The sequence below is a fragment of the Salvelinus alpinus genome, chromosome 22 (assembly GCF_045679555.1).
Source record: "Salvelinus alpinus chromosome 22, SLU_Salpinus.1, whole genome shotgun sequence".
In the NCBI taxonomy this organism is placed as follows: Eukaryota; Metazoa; Chordata; class Actinopteri; order Salmoniformes; family Salmonidae; genus Salvelinus; species Salvelinus alpinus.
In genome coordinates this window covers 32,341,555-32,357,581 of record NC_092107.1, presented here as the reverse complement: position 1 = coordinate 32,357,581, position 16,027 = coordinate 32,341,555, and the positions used below count along the sequence as shown (strand labels likewise).

Sequence of the window (16,027 nt, the reverse complement as noted above, 5' to 3'; positions counted from 1 at the left end):
TCCCATTTTTAAAGTGGCTGGAGTTGAGTCAGTATGTTGGCAGCGGCCGCTAAATGTTAGTGGTGGCTGTTTAACAGTCTGATGGCCTTGAGATAGAAGCTGTTTTTCAGTCTCTCGGTCCCTGCTTTGATGCACCTGTACTGACCTCGCCTTCTGGATGATAGCGGGGTGAACAGGCAGTGGCTTGGGTGGTTGTTGTCCTTGATGATCTTTATGGCCTTCCTGTGACATCGGGTGGTGTAGGTGTCCTGGAGGGCAGGTAGTTTGCCCCTGGTGATGCGTTCTGCAGACCTCACTACCCTCTGGAGAGCCTTACGGTTGTGGGCGGAGCAGTTGCCGTACCAGGCGGTGATACAGCCCGACAGGATGCTCTCGATTGTGCATCTGTAGAAGTTTGTGAGTGCTTTTGGTGACAAGCCGAATTTCTTCAGCCTCCTGAGGTTGAAGAGGCGCTGCTGCGCCTTCTTCACAACGCTGTCTGTGTGGGTGGACCAATTCAGTTTGTCCGTGATGTGTACACCGAGGAACTTAAAACTTTCCACCTTCTCCACTACTGACCCGTCGATGTGGATAGGGGGGTGCTCCCTCTGCTGTTTCCTGAAGTCCACAATCATCTCCTTTGTTTTGTTGACGTTGAGTATGAGGTTATTTTCCTGACACCACACTCCGAGGGCCCTCACCTCCTCCCTGTAGGCCGTCTCGTCGTTGTTGGTGATCAAGCCTACCACTGTAGTGTCATCCGCAAACTTGATGATTGAGTTGGAGGCGTGCATGGCCACGCAGTCGTGGGTGAACAGGGAGTACAGGAGAGGGCTCAGAACGCACCCTTGTGGGGCCCCAGTGTTGAGGATCAGCGGGGTGGAGATGTTGTTACCTACCCTCACCACCTGGGGGCGGCCCGTCAGGAAGTCCAGGACCCAGTTGCACAGGGCTGGGTCGAGACCCAGGGTCTCGAGCTTGATGACGAGTTTGGAGGGTACTATGGTGTTAAATGCTGAGCTGTAATCGATGAACAGCATTCTCACATGGGTATTCCTCTTGTCCAGATGGGTTAGGGCAGTGTGCAGTGTGGTTGCGATTGCGTCGTCTGTGGACCTATTGGGTCGGTAAGCAAATTGGAGTGGGTCTAGGGTGTCCGGTAGGGTGGAGGTGATATGGTCCTTGACTAGTCTCTCAAAGCACTTCATGATGACGGAAGTGAGTGCTACGGGGCGGTAGTCGTTTAGCTCAGTTACCTTAGCTTTCTTGGGAACAGGAACAATGGTGGCCCTCTTGAAGCATGTGGGAACAGCAGACTGGGATAAGGATTGATTGAATATGTCCGTAAACACACCAGCCAGCTGGTCTGCGCATGCTCTGAGGACGCGGCTGGGAATGCCGTCTGGGCCTGCAGCCTTGCGAGGGTTAACACGTTTAAATGTTTTACTCACCTCGGCTGCAGTGAAGGAGAGCCCGCAGGTTTTGGTAGGGGGCCGTGTCAGTGGCACTGTATTGTCCTCAAAGCGGGCAAAAAAGTTGTTTAGCCTGTCTGGGAGCAAGACATCCTGGTCCTCGACGGGGCTGGTTTTCTTTTTGTAATCCGTGATTGACTGTAGACCCTGCCACATACCTCTTGTGTCTGAGCTGTTGAATTTCGACTCGATTTTGTCTCTGTACTGAGACTTAGCCTGTTTGATTGCCTTGCGGAGAGAATAGCTACACTGTTTGTATTCGGTCATGCTTCCGGTCACCTTGCCCTGGTTAAAAGCAGTGGTTCGCGCTTTCAGTTTCACGCGAATGCTGCCGTCAATCCACGGTTTCTGGTTTGGGAATGTTTTTATCGTTGCCGTGGGTACGACATCGTCAATGCACTTCCTAATGAACTCGCTCACCGAATCAGCATATTCGTCAATATTGTTGTTGGACGCGATGCGGAACATATTCCAATCCGCGTGATCGAAGCAGTCTTGAAGCGTGGATTCAGATTGGTCGGACCAGCGTTGAACAGACCTGAGCGCGGGAGCTTGTTGTTTGAGTTTTTGTTTGTAGGCTGGAATCAACAAAATGGAGTCGTGGTCAGCTTTTCCGAAAGGGGGGCGGGGGAGGGCCTTATAAGCGTCGCGGAAATTAGTATAACAATGGTCTAGTGTTTTTCCAGCCCTGGTAGCACAATCGATATGCTGATAGAATTTAGGGAGTTTTGTTTTTAGATTAGCCTTGTTAAAATCCCCAGCTACGATGAATGCAGCCTCAGGGTGTGTGGTTTCCAGTTTACAAAGAGTCAGATAAAGTTCGTTCAGGGCCATCGATGTGTCTGCTTGGGGGGGAATGTATACGGCTGTGATTATGATTGACGAGAATTCCCTTGGTAGATAATGCGGTCGACATTTGATTGTGAGGAGTTCTAGATCAGGTGAACAGAACGACTTGAGTTCTTGTGTGTTGTTATGATGATCACACCACTTCTCGTTAATCATAAGGCATACCCCCCCGCCCCTCTTCTTACCGGAAAGATGTTTGTTTCTGTCGGCGCGATGCATGAAGAAACCAGCTGGCTGCACCGACTCCGTTAGCGTCCCTTGAGTTAGCCATGTTTCCGTGAAGCAGAGCACGTTGCAATCCCTGATGTCTCTCTGGAATGCTACCCGTGCTCGGATTTCATCAACCTTATTGTCAAGAGACTGGACATTGGCGAGTAGTATGCTAGGGAGTGGAGCGCGATGTGCCCGTCTCCGAAGCCTGACCACGAGACCGCCACGTTTTCCCCTTTTTCGGCGTCGCACAGGGTCGCCGGCTGGGATCAGATCCATTGTATTGTGTGGAAGGCAAAACACTGGATCCGTTTCGGGAAAGTCATATTCCTGGTAGGAACGATGATGAGTTGACGTTAATCGTATATTCAGTAGTTCCTCCCGACTGTATGTAATGAAACCTAAGATTACCCGGGGTACCGATGTAAGAAATAACACGTAAAAAAACAAAATACTGCATATTTTCCAAGGAACACGAAGCGAGGCAGCCATCTCTTTTCGGCGCCGGAAGTGTTCCTCTCTGACCAACACCATCCCTATTGTACTACTGCACAGAGAGGTTAACCCACATATCATGCTACTGTAGACATTAGTTGGAGGGGTACCCACAGAGAGGTTAACCCACATATCATGCTACTGTAGACATTAGTTGGAGGGGTACCCACAGAGAGATTACACCACATATCGTGCTACAGTAGACATTAGTTGGAGGGGTACCCACAGAGAGATTACACCACATATCGTGCTACAGTAGACATTAGTTGGAGGGGTACCCACAGAGAGATTACACCACATATCGTGCTACAGTAGACATTAGTTGGAGGGGTACCCACAGAGAGATTACACCACATATCGTGCTACAGTAGACATTAGTTGGAGGGGTACCCACAGAGAGATTACACCACATATCGTGCTACAGTAGACATTAGTTGGAGGGGTACCCACAGAGAGATTACACCACATATCGTGCTACAGTAGACATTAGTTGGAGGGGTACCCACAGAGAGATTACACCACATATCGTGCTACAGTAGACATTAGTTGGAGGGGTACCCACAGAGAGATTACACCACATATCGTGCTACTGTAGACATTAGTTGGAGGGGTACCCACAGAGAGATTACACCACATATCGTGCTACTGTAGACATTAGTTGGAGGGGTACCCACAGAGAGATTACACCACATATCGTGCTACAGTAGACATTAGTTGGAGGGGTACCCACAGAGAGGTTAACCCACATATCATGCTACAGTAGACATTAGTTGGAGGGGTACCCACAGAGAGGTTAACCCACATATCATGCTACAGTAGACATTAGTTGGAGGGGTACCCACAGAGAGATTACACCACATATCGTGCTACAGTAGACATTAGTTGGAGGGGTACCCACAGAGAGGTTAACCCACATATCATGCTACAGTAGACATTAGTTGGAGGGGTACCCACAGAGAGGTTAACCCACATATCATGCTACAGTAGACATTAGTTGGAGGGGTACCCACAGAGAGGTTAACCCACATATCATGCTACAGTAGACATTAGTTGGAGGGGTACCCACAGAGAGATTACACCACATATCATGCTACAGTAGACATTAGTTGGAGGGGTACCCACAGAGAGATTACACCACATATCATGCTACAGTAGACATTAGTTGGAGGGGTACCCACAGAGAGATTACACCACATATCATGCTACAGTAGACATTAGTTGGAGGGGTACCCACAGAGAGGTTAACCCACATATGATGCTACAGTAGACATTAGTTGGAGGGGTACCCACAGAGAGGTTAACCCACATATCATGCTACAGTAGACATTAGTTGGAGGGGTACCCACAGAGAGGTTAACCCTCATATCATGCTACAGTAGACATTAGTTGGAGGGGTACCCACAGAGAGGTTAACCCACATATGATGCTACAGTAGACATTAGTTGGAGGGGTACCCACAGAGAGGTTAACCCTCATATCATGCTACAGTAGACATTAGTTGGAGGGGTACCCACAGAATGCGTCGGTAGTTCTTCTCCTGATACACCTGGTTGATGACGTAGGTGATAAAGACGTGGAAGTGCTTGACGGCGTGGTGGTAGACGATGTCACACACCTCTGAGATCTGGAGGGACTGTTCGATGCGGTTCTCCAGGTCCATCAGGAACCTAAGGAAGGATGTATAGTATGACATCATCAGCAGGGGACAGTTGAATAAAGGTCACCATACAAGTATTACAGTATGATCTGGAATGAAAGATGAATAAGGACTTGTTTACCTTTTACTTTCAAAAAGCTTAACACAGCAGTTTAGAGGGATCAGTAATCACATGTTGCAGAGAGGATGGGGGGGCTGATTAGTCACACACACAGGCTTCTCTTACCTCTCACTGGCCTTCATCACCTCCTCAATGTTGGAGAATAGGAAGTGCATGTCTGATTGGCTGAGTGTGTTGACCAGGTCAGGGTTCTTCAGGAAGTGGGTCTCCAGCACCTCCAGACTCTTGTAGTAGGATGCCTCTGAGGTCACCAGCTCAAACATGGCCTTGAGAACAGAGCAAGGACACAGGTCATGTAAGGCTCTCACTTACCATTCACCATCCAGTAAGACCTCTCTGACCTTTCACCCTCCAGTATAACCTTTTACCTCTCTCTCTCTCTACTGTATGGCCTTTGACCCCTCACCTCTTGTATGATGACCTCTCTCTGCGGTAGCTGGGTGAGCAGGCCGCTCTGCTGCACGACCTCCAGGTTCTGCCACAGACTCAGAGAGCGAGAGTTGTTCCTCAGCTGCAGCTGCAGGGCCGGTGGGGACGTCACTCCTAACCCCGCGCTGACCCCCGAGGTCAACCCATCCTGCTGCCGTCGCTGCTCGATTTCCTGCTGCTTGGATGTGTCCCGGTACTCCTGGTACAGGAAGGCTGGAGGGACAAAAAGGGACGAAATAGAAATGAAAAAGGACAGAAGCAAGACAACATGAGTCTGAGCACATGGTCATATTTGGTTTGATAACAATTAAATATTATTAGTGTTATTCAGCAGAACTTTAGTCCAAAGCCACATCACACAGTATATGTGGCCCATAGGGGAATCAAACTTATAACTCACAACCACTCTTTGTTGTCTTTACACTGACCCCCGTGACCCAGAACTAAAACGTTCCCTTCATATTTGTGTGACATCGTGGTGTTGTAACTACATTAGTTATTGTGTACAGTCAATTTGAAATCATGGATCTCATCTCCTTCACATTTCTCCATCAGTCCTCTCCTTTCTTTCTCTTTACCTCTCTCTCAGCCAGTTTCAGGTGAAAGAGGGCTGGATACTTGCACATTGATAAGCAGGGTGGTTAGTTGCGGAGGAGAACATTAGCACTGTGTGTGTGTGCATGTTCTGTCCTCTCACACTACATAGACGTTAAGGTCATGTTGAACAACAGGAAACGGTTGCATAAGCCCCCTCAGTCAAATTCAAATGCTCACCTACTGTAGGTGGGTGTCTGGTATTGACACTTACATAAGAGAGGGAGAGAGAGAAAAGAAAGAGGGATATAAACGACAGGTAGAGCGAGAGAAGGAGAGAGAGGGTGAGATTGAGAGAGGAGAAAGAGGGAGGCATGCTTGAACCAACATGTTGACTAAAAGCACTTTCTGCTGAGTTATTCCATTAATGCATCCATTCAAAGAACCTCCATTTATTAACATCCAGAGATTAGGTGTGACACTGCTCTGAACATCACTATCTGAACTCATCTATACCCATTACTGTAAGTACAGAGAACAGAAGCCCACACACTAAACTCAGTCTTCAACTTTGACAGATGCACAGTGAAGTTTTAAGTGATAGATGGATGCAACTTCAGGCAAATCTTGTTATTTTTAAGGCAATATTATGGGATATGTTGTTGTTAACAGCAGTGTGTGTGTGTTTGTGTGTACCACCACCTGTGTAGGTGGTGGAACAGAGAAGATCATTATGTCAGTGCAGCAGCAGCAGCTCTGGAGACTGTAGTGTGGGTGGAATACATATGTTACCTCCACCTTGCGTGGAATTGACAGTTCTACTGGCTACATTTTTCTCACCAACGTTCTTGACAATGTTGAGACTGTAGCAGATGGGTTCTACTTTCAATGGTGTTGAGCTCACTCTTTCCCTGTTGCTCACCAACCTGAGTAGAGAGAATGAGAGAAAGAACGATAGGAAAATGAAGATGAGAGATGAGCAAGGAGATGCCTTGACGTCAATGACAAACCACTATTCATCCTATAATTTACAACAATTCAAGGACACTCATTGGATCATCTGGAGGTCTATGAGAGTCAGATTGAGAGCACTTCATTTCACATTGTCAAATATAATCTGTTAATTTTGTGTGGGCTGACTAACACTGTCTCAACAGTTGACTTCTAGATAGTCAACAGACTATCTGGAAATTCTGGTTCTCCCCATTCCTTATATTATGAGAGATTCCATCCTCAAGATCATTAATATGTGTTTTAAAAGACACGTTCTCATAAAACAAGACATATATTCATGCCCCAATATTTTAACCAGGGACCAGGCTCCTTTTTTCTACCAGGATGGGTTTGATAGAAGGTGCAGAAATGCTGCAACTCCCACTTCCTCTCATTCTACAGACACACTTGTTGAAATGCGACAAGAAAAATCAGAGGACAACACGTCTATCTCCAGCCTGCCTAGCTCACTACGCACTGTTAGAACTTCACTGAGCACCTCTTCAAAAAGCTCACCCTCTTCAGCATATTATTACACAGAAATACATCACCTGCAACATACTGCACTTTCAGTAATCAATTACCAATTAGCACAAAATTACCACTTATCAACTATTGCAGAACCCAACAGTTCCTCTCTCCCCAACCCCACCCCACTCCACATCTTTTTACCTGAGTTTGACGCCCTCTTCATTGACTTGCTCCTCCGCTGGTTGCGGTGACTTTGTGTCCCCTCCGGGCTCCCGTACGGAGCAGGCGGTTGCAGTGCGTTCTGAGAGGCTCGCCATGTCTTCAGTGTGTGTGTGCATGCCGTGCGTCCGGTACAACCGAGCGCTAGAAACGGAGGAGGAGGAAGTGGAGCCCCCTCCACACTGACCGCTAGCTGGAGAAGCATCTGCACCCTTCCTCCCTCCCCCTCCCCCTCCTCCTCTCCTAGTCCAAAGAGGGGAAGAGGCCGCACTAGTAAGTGTGTGTGGGCTCCTGAGCTCCCCGTTGCTTGGCAACGCAGTTCCGGAATGGAGGTGACGTGGAGAGGTTGGCGTACTACATACAAGAGGTACACAGTAATAAGCAGCTGCAATAACAATAAGCAAGAGTGATATCTCTACTTGAAGATGAGGAGGCAAATATAACTCTAACTGTATTAGAGTAACGGAATAGTATGAAAATGTATGCACTCAATCCTGTAAGTTGCTCTAGATAAGAGTGTCTGCTGAATGGCTAACATGTAAATATAACTGTAGCGCATTCAGAAAACCGATATTCCTTTACACAATATATGCAACAAAGAACAGTGTCCTGTATTGTCTTGCTCTAGGCTCATATGTCACTCAATGGAAAAGCAGCTCATAAAAGACAATGATATACTGGTTGCTCCTCAGTTTGAGTGTGTGTCTGCGTGTCTGTGTCTGTGTACGTGTGTTTGAATCAGTCTGGGCTGGGTTACGGCGAGGCTCACCGCTGTGCCCGGGGAGATAGCGGAGGTTTCTGGAGATCAGGGACACAGAGGGAGCTGCTGCCTGACCTGCTGCCTGGGCTGGGTTCTGGACCAGGCCTCAGAGAGACTGCAGGGCCTGGAAGAGGGAGGGAGGGAGGGAGGGAGGGAGGGAGGGAGGGGGGGAGGGAGGGAGGGAGAGAGAGAGAGAGAGAGAGAGAGAGAGAGAGAGAGAGAGAGAGAGAGAGAGAGAGAGAGAGAGAGAGAGAGAGAGGTTTAAGGGAAAAGGGTGAGTGGGCAAAGAGGGAACAGTGAGTTAAGGACAAGGAAATTAAATAACTTTATCTCTATTTTCCTATATTAAACACACACACACACACACACACACACACACACACACACACACACACACACACACACACACACACACACACACACACACACACACACACACACACACACACACACACACACACACACACACACACACACAGTGACTCTTTTGAGTACAGGGCTGATATGCAGGTAGTCATGACTTTGAAACCCACTTTAAACAGAAGAATGTGTTGCTAGGGGAGTCTCCTGAGTTGGATTGAGAGAGAGCGTGTTTAAAGCAGATTACTGTACCCTGGGACACGTGAATAACTGGGTTTTCCTCCCAGTGCTAAACTAGTCTACTTAGGAATTGTTTTTCAATGGCACTGTTTGCCTAGCAGCTCCATTCTGGTTCCATATAAGCTGCTGCACCACTGACTAACACCGCCCAGACCTGCAAGCACTTGATTTTCCTCTGGCAAACTGGCACTAAGTGGGCGAGTTAAGAGACTGATTATCTCATGAGAACACTCACACAGTGACATTTGAATTAGTCAGTTATGAGCTCTTGATAAACAGCTGTGCGAATCCTCTACCCTTACCCTGACCCTAACCATAATCTTAACCCTTACCGTAACCATTTTAAATTTCAACTTCAATGGGGTAGGGATGTCTCAAAGATATGACCGATGGAGATAGCTAGCCTTCAAACTCAGGTAAATTCCCCTCTGCTTTTCTGAGATTACCACCTGCTTATTCGGGGGCAAGTGCTTCCATATGCTCGAGGTTATTGTTGTAATCTATGCACCCACCCATTAAGTCAGGAATGATATGCTTCAGTTCAGTGGAGTTGCAAAGTGCCACCGTTTTCTGCTGATCTAAGACTACATAGGCCAAAGACACATGATGTTCTATATATACAATATAATAGAATCCTTTGAGATAATCTATCCCTGTTCAGGTATTTGTAGCAGGATTCCAGTGAAAAATTTAAAATTCTTTCAAAACAGACTTTGTACTTAAAGACTGCTGGGGGTATTATGCATTACATTGGCCATTCGTCTTCTAATAAGTCGTTATGCAATAGCCTACCAGCTTGGACAAAATAAGGCCATTTAATACTATGGGCACACATCTACCACACACTCCACTGAACACCTGTTGTATTTATTACACCCACAGAACAGCGAGTTCAGTTTACATTCACACTCCTCAGTAGCTATGGAACAGCCAGTCCAGTCCCATACACTTCAGTAACTATGGAACAGCCAGTCCAGTCCCATACACTTCAGTAACTATGGAACAGCCAGTCCAGTCCCATACACCTCAGTAGCTATGGAACAGCCAGTCCAGTCCCATACACTTCAGTAACTATGGAACAGCTAGTCCAGTCCCATACACTTCAGTAGCTATGGAACAGCCAGTCCAGTCTCATACACTTCAGTAACTATGGAACAGCTAGTCCAGTCCCATACACTTCAGTAGCTATGGAACAGCCAGTCCAGTCCCATACACTTCAGTAACTATGGAACAGCTAGTCCAGTCCCATACACTTCAGTAACTATGGAACAGCCAGTCCAGTCCCATACACTTCAGTAACTATGGAACAGCCAGTCCAGTCCCATACACCTCAGTAACTATGGAACAGCTAGTCCAGTCCCATACACCTCAGTAACTATGGAACAGCCAGTCCAGTCCCATACACCTCAGTAGCTATGGAACAGCCAGTCCCATACACCTCAGTAACTATGGAACAGCCAGTCCAGTCCCATACACCTCAGTAGCTATGGAACAGCCAGTCCAGTCCCATACACTTCAGTAACTATGGAACAGCCAGTCCAGTCCCATACACTTCAGTAACTATGGAACAGCCAGTCCAGTCCCATACACTTCAGTAACTATGGAACAGCTAGTCCAGTCCCATACACTTCAGTAACTATGGAACAGCCAGTCCAGTCCCATACACCTCAGTAACTATGGAACAGCCAGTCCAGTCCCATACACCTCAGTAGCTATGGAACAGCTAGTCCAGTCCCATACACCTCAGTAGCTATGGAACAGCCAGTCCAGTCCCATACACCTCAGTAACTATGGAACAGCCAGTCCAGTCCCATACACCTCATGTAGCTATGGAACAGCTAGTCCAGTCCCATACACTTCAGTAACTATGGAACAGCCAGTCCAGTCCCATACACCTCAGTAACTATGGAACAGCTAGTCCAGTCCCATACACCTCAGTAGCTATGGAACAGCTAGTCCAGTCCCATACACCTCAGTAACTATGGAACAGCCAGTCCAGTCCCATACACCTCAGTAACTATGGAACAGCCAGTCCCGTCCCATACACCTCATGTAGCTATGGAACAGCTAGTCCAGTCCCATACACTTCAGTAACTATGGAACAGCCAGTCCAGTCCCATACACCTCAGTAGCTATGGAACAGCCAGTCCAGTCCCATACACCTCAGTAACTATGGAACAGCCAGTCCAGTCCCATACACCTCAGTAACTATGGAACAGCCAGTCCAGTCCCATACACCTCATGTAGCTATGGAACAGCTAGTCCAGTCCCATACACCTCATGTAGCTATGGAACAGCTATTCCATTCCATACACCTCATGTAGGTCGTTTACACAAAAATCAACCTATCTTTTTAAACTCATCGACCTATTACTGTACATCATTCCTGTAGATTCAAGATTGTTTTGAGAGAGTATGAGGAATGAAAAAGTTAATCAACAATTGTTGTACTACTCCTATAAGAAAAAAGCAATTGATCAGAGATAAGATAAGGTTATCTACCAAACTGAAAGTTGTAACCAAACTGAAAGTTGTAACACACTTGGGGCAGCAGGTAGCCTAGTGGTTAGAGCGTTGGGCCAGTAACTGCAAAGGTTGCTAGATCGAATCCCTGAGCTGACAAGGTACAAATCTGTCGTTCTACCCCTGAACAAGGCAGTTAACCCACTGTTCCTAGGCTGTCATTGTAAATAAGAATTTGTTCTTAACTGACTTGCGTAGTTAAATAAAATAAAAATTTTAAGCAGGGGTTAACCCCTTTCACTAGGGGTTGAATACTGGTTTGACTTTGTCTCAAAGGATTCAAAGAAAATATCAAGGGTTACAGTCTTTGAAGAGCATCATCTCTTTTCATCCTGTTTTATAATCGTCCCATAAATTTTACAACGTGCTCTTGTTTAACTAGGGCGCCTGACTCTCCGGACCTAACTGGTCATATATAAAGAAATGTCCCTCACACCCTAAAAGCCTATCTCACAGGCTGGGCAAAGTCTACCAGGGACCAGGAAAGAGTCCTGGAGAAATGAACTGTCTATTCTTGGAAATGAACTGTCTATTCTTGGAAGCCTGCACCATGTACAGGTGTCACCTTTATTTGGGGTAAAAAACAAAAAGGGGAATGGCTGAAATAAAAACAGCATACAATAACTGCCGTGTAGTCGCACAGTTTAGGCGCACAGTTCTTAGTCCATTGGCCTATACATTCATGTATCTGAATACTTTGTTGACAATAGCAATATATTATGGTGTGTAAAAACCCACTGAGCACAGACGTCAGTTCAACGTATAGTTTTTATTTTCACTTGTCAACTTGTCAACTAATGTGAATTCAATGTGAAATCAACAATACATTTCACCCTTGCGGGTTGCTGACTTTTTGAGAGTCCTGTCACTTTTCCAAGTTGATTCAACGTCATCACATTGGAATTATGTGGAAACAATGTTGATTCAACCAGTTTTTGCCCAGTGGGAAGGGTGTATTTCCGTGACGGCAGCTCACATCCTCTCCAGCCTCAGGCTATATGAAGCGTGTAGGTTGGAGGTTAAAGGTGGTTGGCTAGAAGAACAGGCATCACTCATACAGACTTGTTAAAACAACACATATTATAAAACAATGGAACCGGTTCCTCTGGTTTCATTAGCTTTCATTAGCTCTCAGGACCGGCCGATCATCAAGCCTGTGTTCTCTGTGGAACAATACAACCGCTGCTGTTCTGCGGTCTATAAAACACCACAGAATAACAACAATGATTCCCCAGACAGATTGGCTGGATGATTTTAGGAAAGACGTCAGGGGTTCCTGTGTCCATCAATGGGATATAAAGAGCAGTGGTGTAAAGTAACCAAGTAAAAATACTTTGAAGTACTTAAGTCATTTTTTGTGGTATCTGTACTTTACATTACTATTTATATTTTCCCTGACACCCAAAAGTACCCCTTACATTTTGATTGCTTAGCAGGACAGGAACATTTTCCAATTCACAGATTTATCAAGAGAACATCCCTGGTCATCCCTACTGCCTCTGATCTGGCGGACTCATTAAACACAAATGCTTTGTTTATAAATTATGTCTGAGTGTTTGTGCCCCTGGTTATCTGTAAATTAAAAAAACAAGAAAATCGTGCTGTCTGGTATGCTTAACGGGATACTTTGAATTTTGTCAATGAAGCCCTTTATCTACTTCTCCAGAGTCAGATTAACTTGTGGATACCATTTTTATCTTTGCGTGCAGTTTTGAAGGAAGTTGCTAACTAGCATTAGCACAATTGCTAACTAGAGCAATGATTGGAAGTCAATGGTATCTATAGCGCAATGACTTGGAAGTCTATGGTAACTGCTAGCATGCTACTGTAGTAGATACCATAGACTTCCAGTCATTGCTCTAACACTAGTTAGCATTGGCTCACGAAAATACCTCTAACTTCCTTCATACTGGATGCAGAGACATAAAATGGTATCCATTAGTTCATCTGACTCTGTGGAAGTAGATACAGGGCTTCATTGCCAAAATCCCAAAGTAACCCTTTAATATAAGGGATTTGAAATGAATTGATACTCACGTATATTTTAGCAATTACATTTACTTTTGATACTTAAATATATTTAAAACCAAATACTTTCAGACTTTTACTCAAGTAGTATTTTACTGGGTGACTTTCACTTTTACTTGAGTCATTTTCTATTAAGGTATCTTTACTTTTACTCAAGTATGACAATTGGGTAGTTTTTCCAGCACTGCTAAAGAGATCCATTTACCAAAGCAGCTCAGTTTTAAATTCCAGATTTAGGGCCTTACATTAAGTTAAATGTAGATAAACTTCAGAACTTTCCTAAAACTGCTGTACACATTGATTATCAGCATTCCATGCTACCTGAATCCCAGGTATTTTCAAACTGAATGCGTTATTGTATTCTCAAACTTAATGACTCTCTACTGTAGCAGACAAAAGACACAGATTTTTTAACCTTTATTTAACTAGGCAAGTCAGTTAAGAACAAAGTCTTATTTACAATGACGGCTTAGGAACAGTGGGTTAACTGCCTTGCTCAGGGGCAGAACGACAGATTTTTACCTTGTCAGCTCGGGAATTCGATCCAACAAACTTTCAGTTACTGGCCCAAGACTCTAACCACGAGGCTACCTGCTGCCCCAGGTAGCCTACGCTTGGTGAAATTCAGAGCGGAAGGGAAGAGGGGGTATTCTATTCTTACTTTCAGGTTGTTCTGACGAGGCCAGCCTCTTCTTCCTCATGGAACGGTAGAAGCGGGAGTTCCTGCGGATGGGGGCGATGACCCTGTCATCCTCCTCTTCCTCCTCGTGGTTGGTGGAGTGCACCGGTGCTGCGGGCCGCTTCTCAGGTGGCTCCTGCGACTTTTGACCCCACTTGCCCCTGAACAGGGCCGTCATCGCCATGGCAATGGGCTCCAGGCTCCGTGGGGTGTGTGTCCCCCTCCTGTTCTCAGATCTGGGACTGTGGGGTAGTTCCTGTCGGGTTTGGCTTCAGGGCAGAGGAGAGCGTAGAATCCATCAAATGTTAGCCAGAATCCAGGAGAAAATCCATTCCTGTCAATCTCAAGTCCCGGCGAGGCAACACAACAACAACAACACAACACACACTTCAGGGCTCAGTCTCACATAGGTTAGCGATTGCCCGGCACACTGAGGCCAAAGTAGCTCTCCCTAGTCTCTCACTCCTCCCTCCTCCTCTCTCTCTCTCCTCTCCCCTCTCTCTCTACTCCTCCCTCTTCCTCCACCCCCTGCCCGGGGGGCAGGAGTGTTGTTAGTTACTCAAACAGCCATGGAGCCAATCAGAGTCAGCCCCCTCTCTCTCCCTAAGCTGTAATGATTCTGTGTATGACTCGCCCTCTTTTTCTCTCTCTCCCTCCCTCTCTCTCACCCTCTGTGTACCGCCTTGCACTGCAGTAGTATTCAAACTTTTGCAGCAGGGACCCCATTTCTTCCGTCAGAATTTCTGGGGACACCATTTTTTTCCTCATGATCCCACCCCACTCCAAATATAATGACACAACCTTAAAATCATTACATTTCTATTTTTACATCAACAAATATCCTTAAATTAATTACATTTTCATATCTTATCAAAATGAAAAGAAACCAAAAAATACATTTACTCAACACTTTTTTTTCCTAAATATCTTTCTCAAAAACATTTGTATATTGTCCCATACAACAATCTGTTCTCTTAATTTTTATTTTGCCGACCCCACTGCAGACCCCGACTTTGAATACCACTGCTGTACTGTCTGTGTGGGGCCTGCTGAAAGACATTCCAGAGGCTGGCCTGGCCTCACCTGCATGCCATCACTCTCTGCTCTGCTCTTCTGTGCTCTGGAGAACCAGAAAAGCCACTTACCTGTGCCAGGGAATTCAGCCTCATGGCGATCACTGATCACTCCTTTTCTTTATATCCCTCCTCTCAAGATCTTCAGTGTGTTCCCCAGTGGTGTATACCTTGTATTCTCCTGTATAGGGGTTAGTCACACCTCAGAGAACACACTAAAAGCCAGTACACCTGCCAGTTCTCCTGTAGGTCCTCCAGTTTGGTATAGAACTGTGTGTTCAGATGATATGTAGCCTGTTGTCCTGCTTGTCTTGTGGTGGATGATGGTCCCTCTAAACCCGCGCACCGCTGCCTGATCAGTACAGTTCAAAGTTTGTTCTTTGTTTCTCCATGCAGCAGCAGGAGAGATAATTCCAGGGCTCCTTTATGCAGAGAATGGCTAAGTGAGGCCTCGTTGTATGAGCAGCGTGTTCGCCTCGCACCATCAAACTCCTTCCCTCTAATCAGACCAGATGGAGAGGGGCTGGGGGTCAAACACATTTACACAACATCCAAAAGATAATCGAGGAAGGCTGACAGAGTAACAACACAAGCTCTCTGAAGCTGCATGTCTTATACAGAACTGTTTCTGTCTTGATCATCCAACTACAATAGTTAGTGTCACTGGGAAAGATTCTCATATATAATAATATATTAGAGGCACAATAAGGCACACAGATCTTCTTGACGTCTCAATAACAACAGAAACAATCTCACGTCACATTGACAAAATAACAATGGAGATAGATTGAGCAAGGCACCACACTTTTCCAGACTCACCCTACTGACTCCTCTCCTCAGACGGGCGTGTCTGTGTGATTCACACAGCTTTGTTGACTGGATCTGCCCAACCAATCATATAGATCTCTATTACAGTAATGTTTCAATATAGAGAA

At 46.0% G+C, this 16,027-nt stretch overlaps 1 protein-coding gene across 1 annotated transcript in view; it reads right to left on the bottom strand.

Annotated features, from left to right (window-relative positions):
- The window catches only part of LOC139549435 (ephexin-1-like), a 30,706-nt gene extending 16,214 nt beyond the window's left edge, over positions 1-14,492 (bottom strand). The window contains exons 1-7 of the mRNA XM_071359931.1: positions 14,002-14,492; positions 8,199-8,313; positions 7,412-7,783; positions 6,587-6,672; positions 5,190-5,425; positions 4,889-5,049; positions 4,520-4,672 (exon numbers count right to left, since the gene is read on the bottom strand). Of these exons, the coding sequence (XP_071216032.1) occupies positions 4,520-4,672; positions 4,889-5,049; positions 5,190-5,425; positions 6,587-6,672; positions 7,412-7,783; positions 8,199-8,313; positions 14,002-14,203 (1,325 nt within the window). The 5' untranslated portion in view covers positions 14,204-14,492. The remainder of the gene's footprint in view (positions 1-4,519; positions 4,673-4,888; positions 5,050-5,189; positions 5,426-6,586; positions 6,673-7,411; positions 7,784-8,198; positions 8,314-14,001) is intronic.
- Between the last annotated feature and the right edge of the window lie 1,535 nt (positions 14,493-16,027).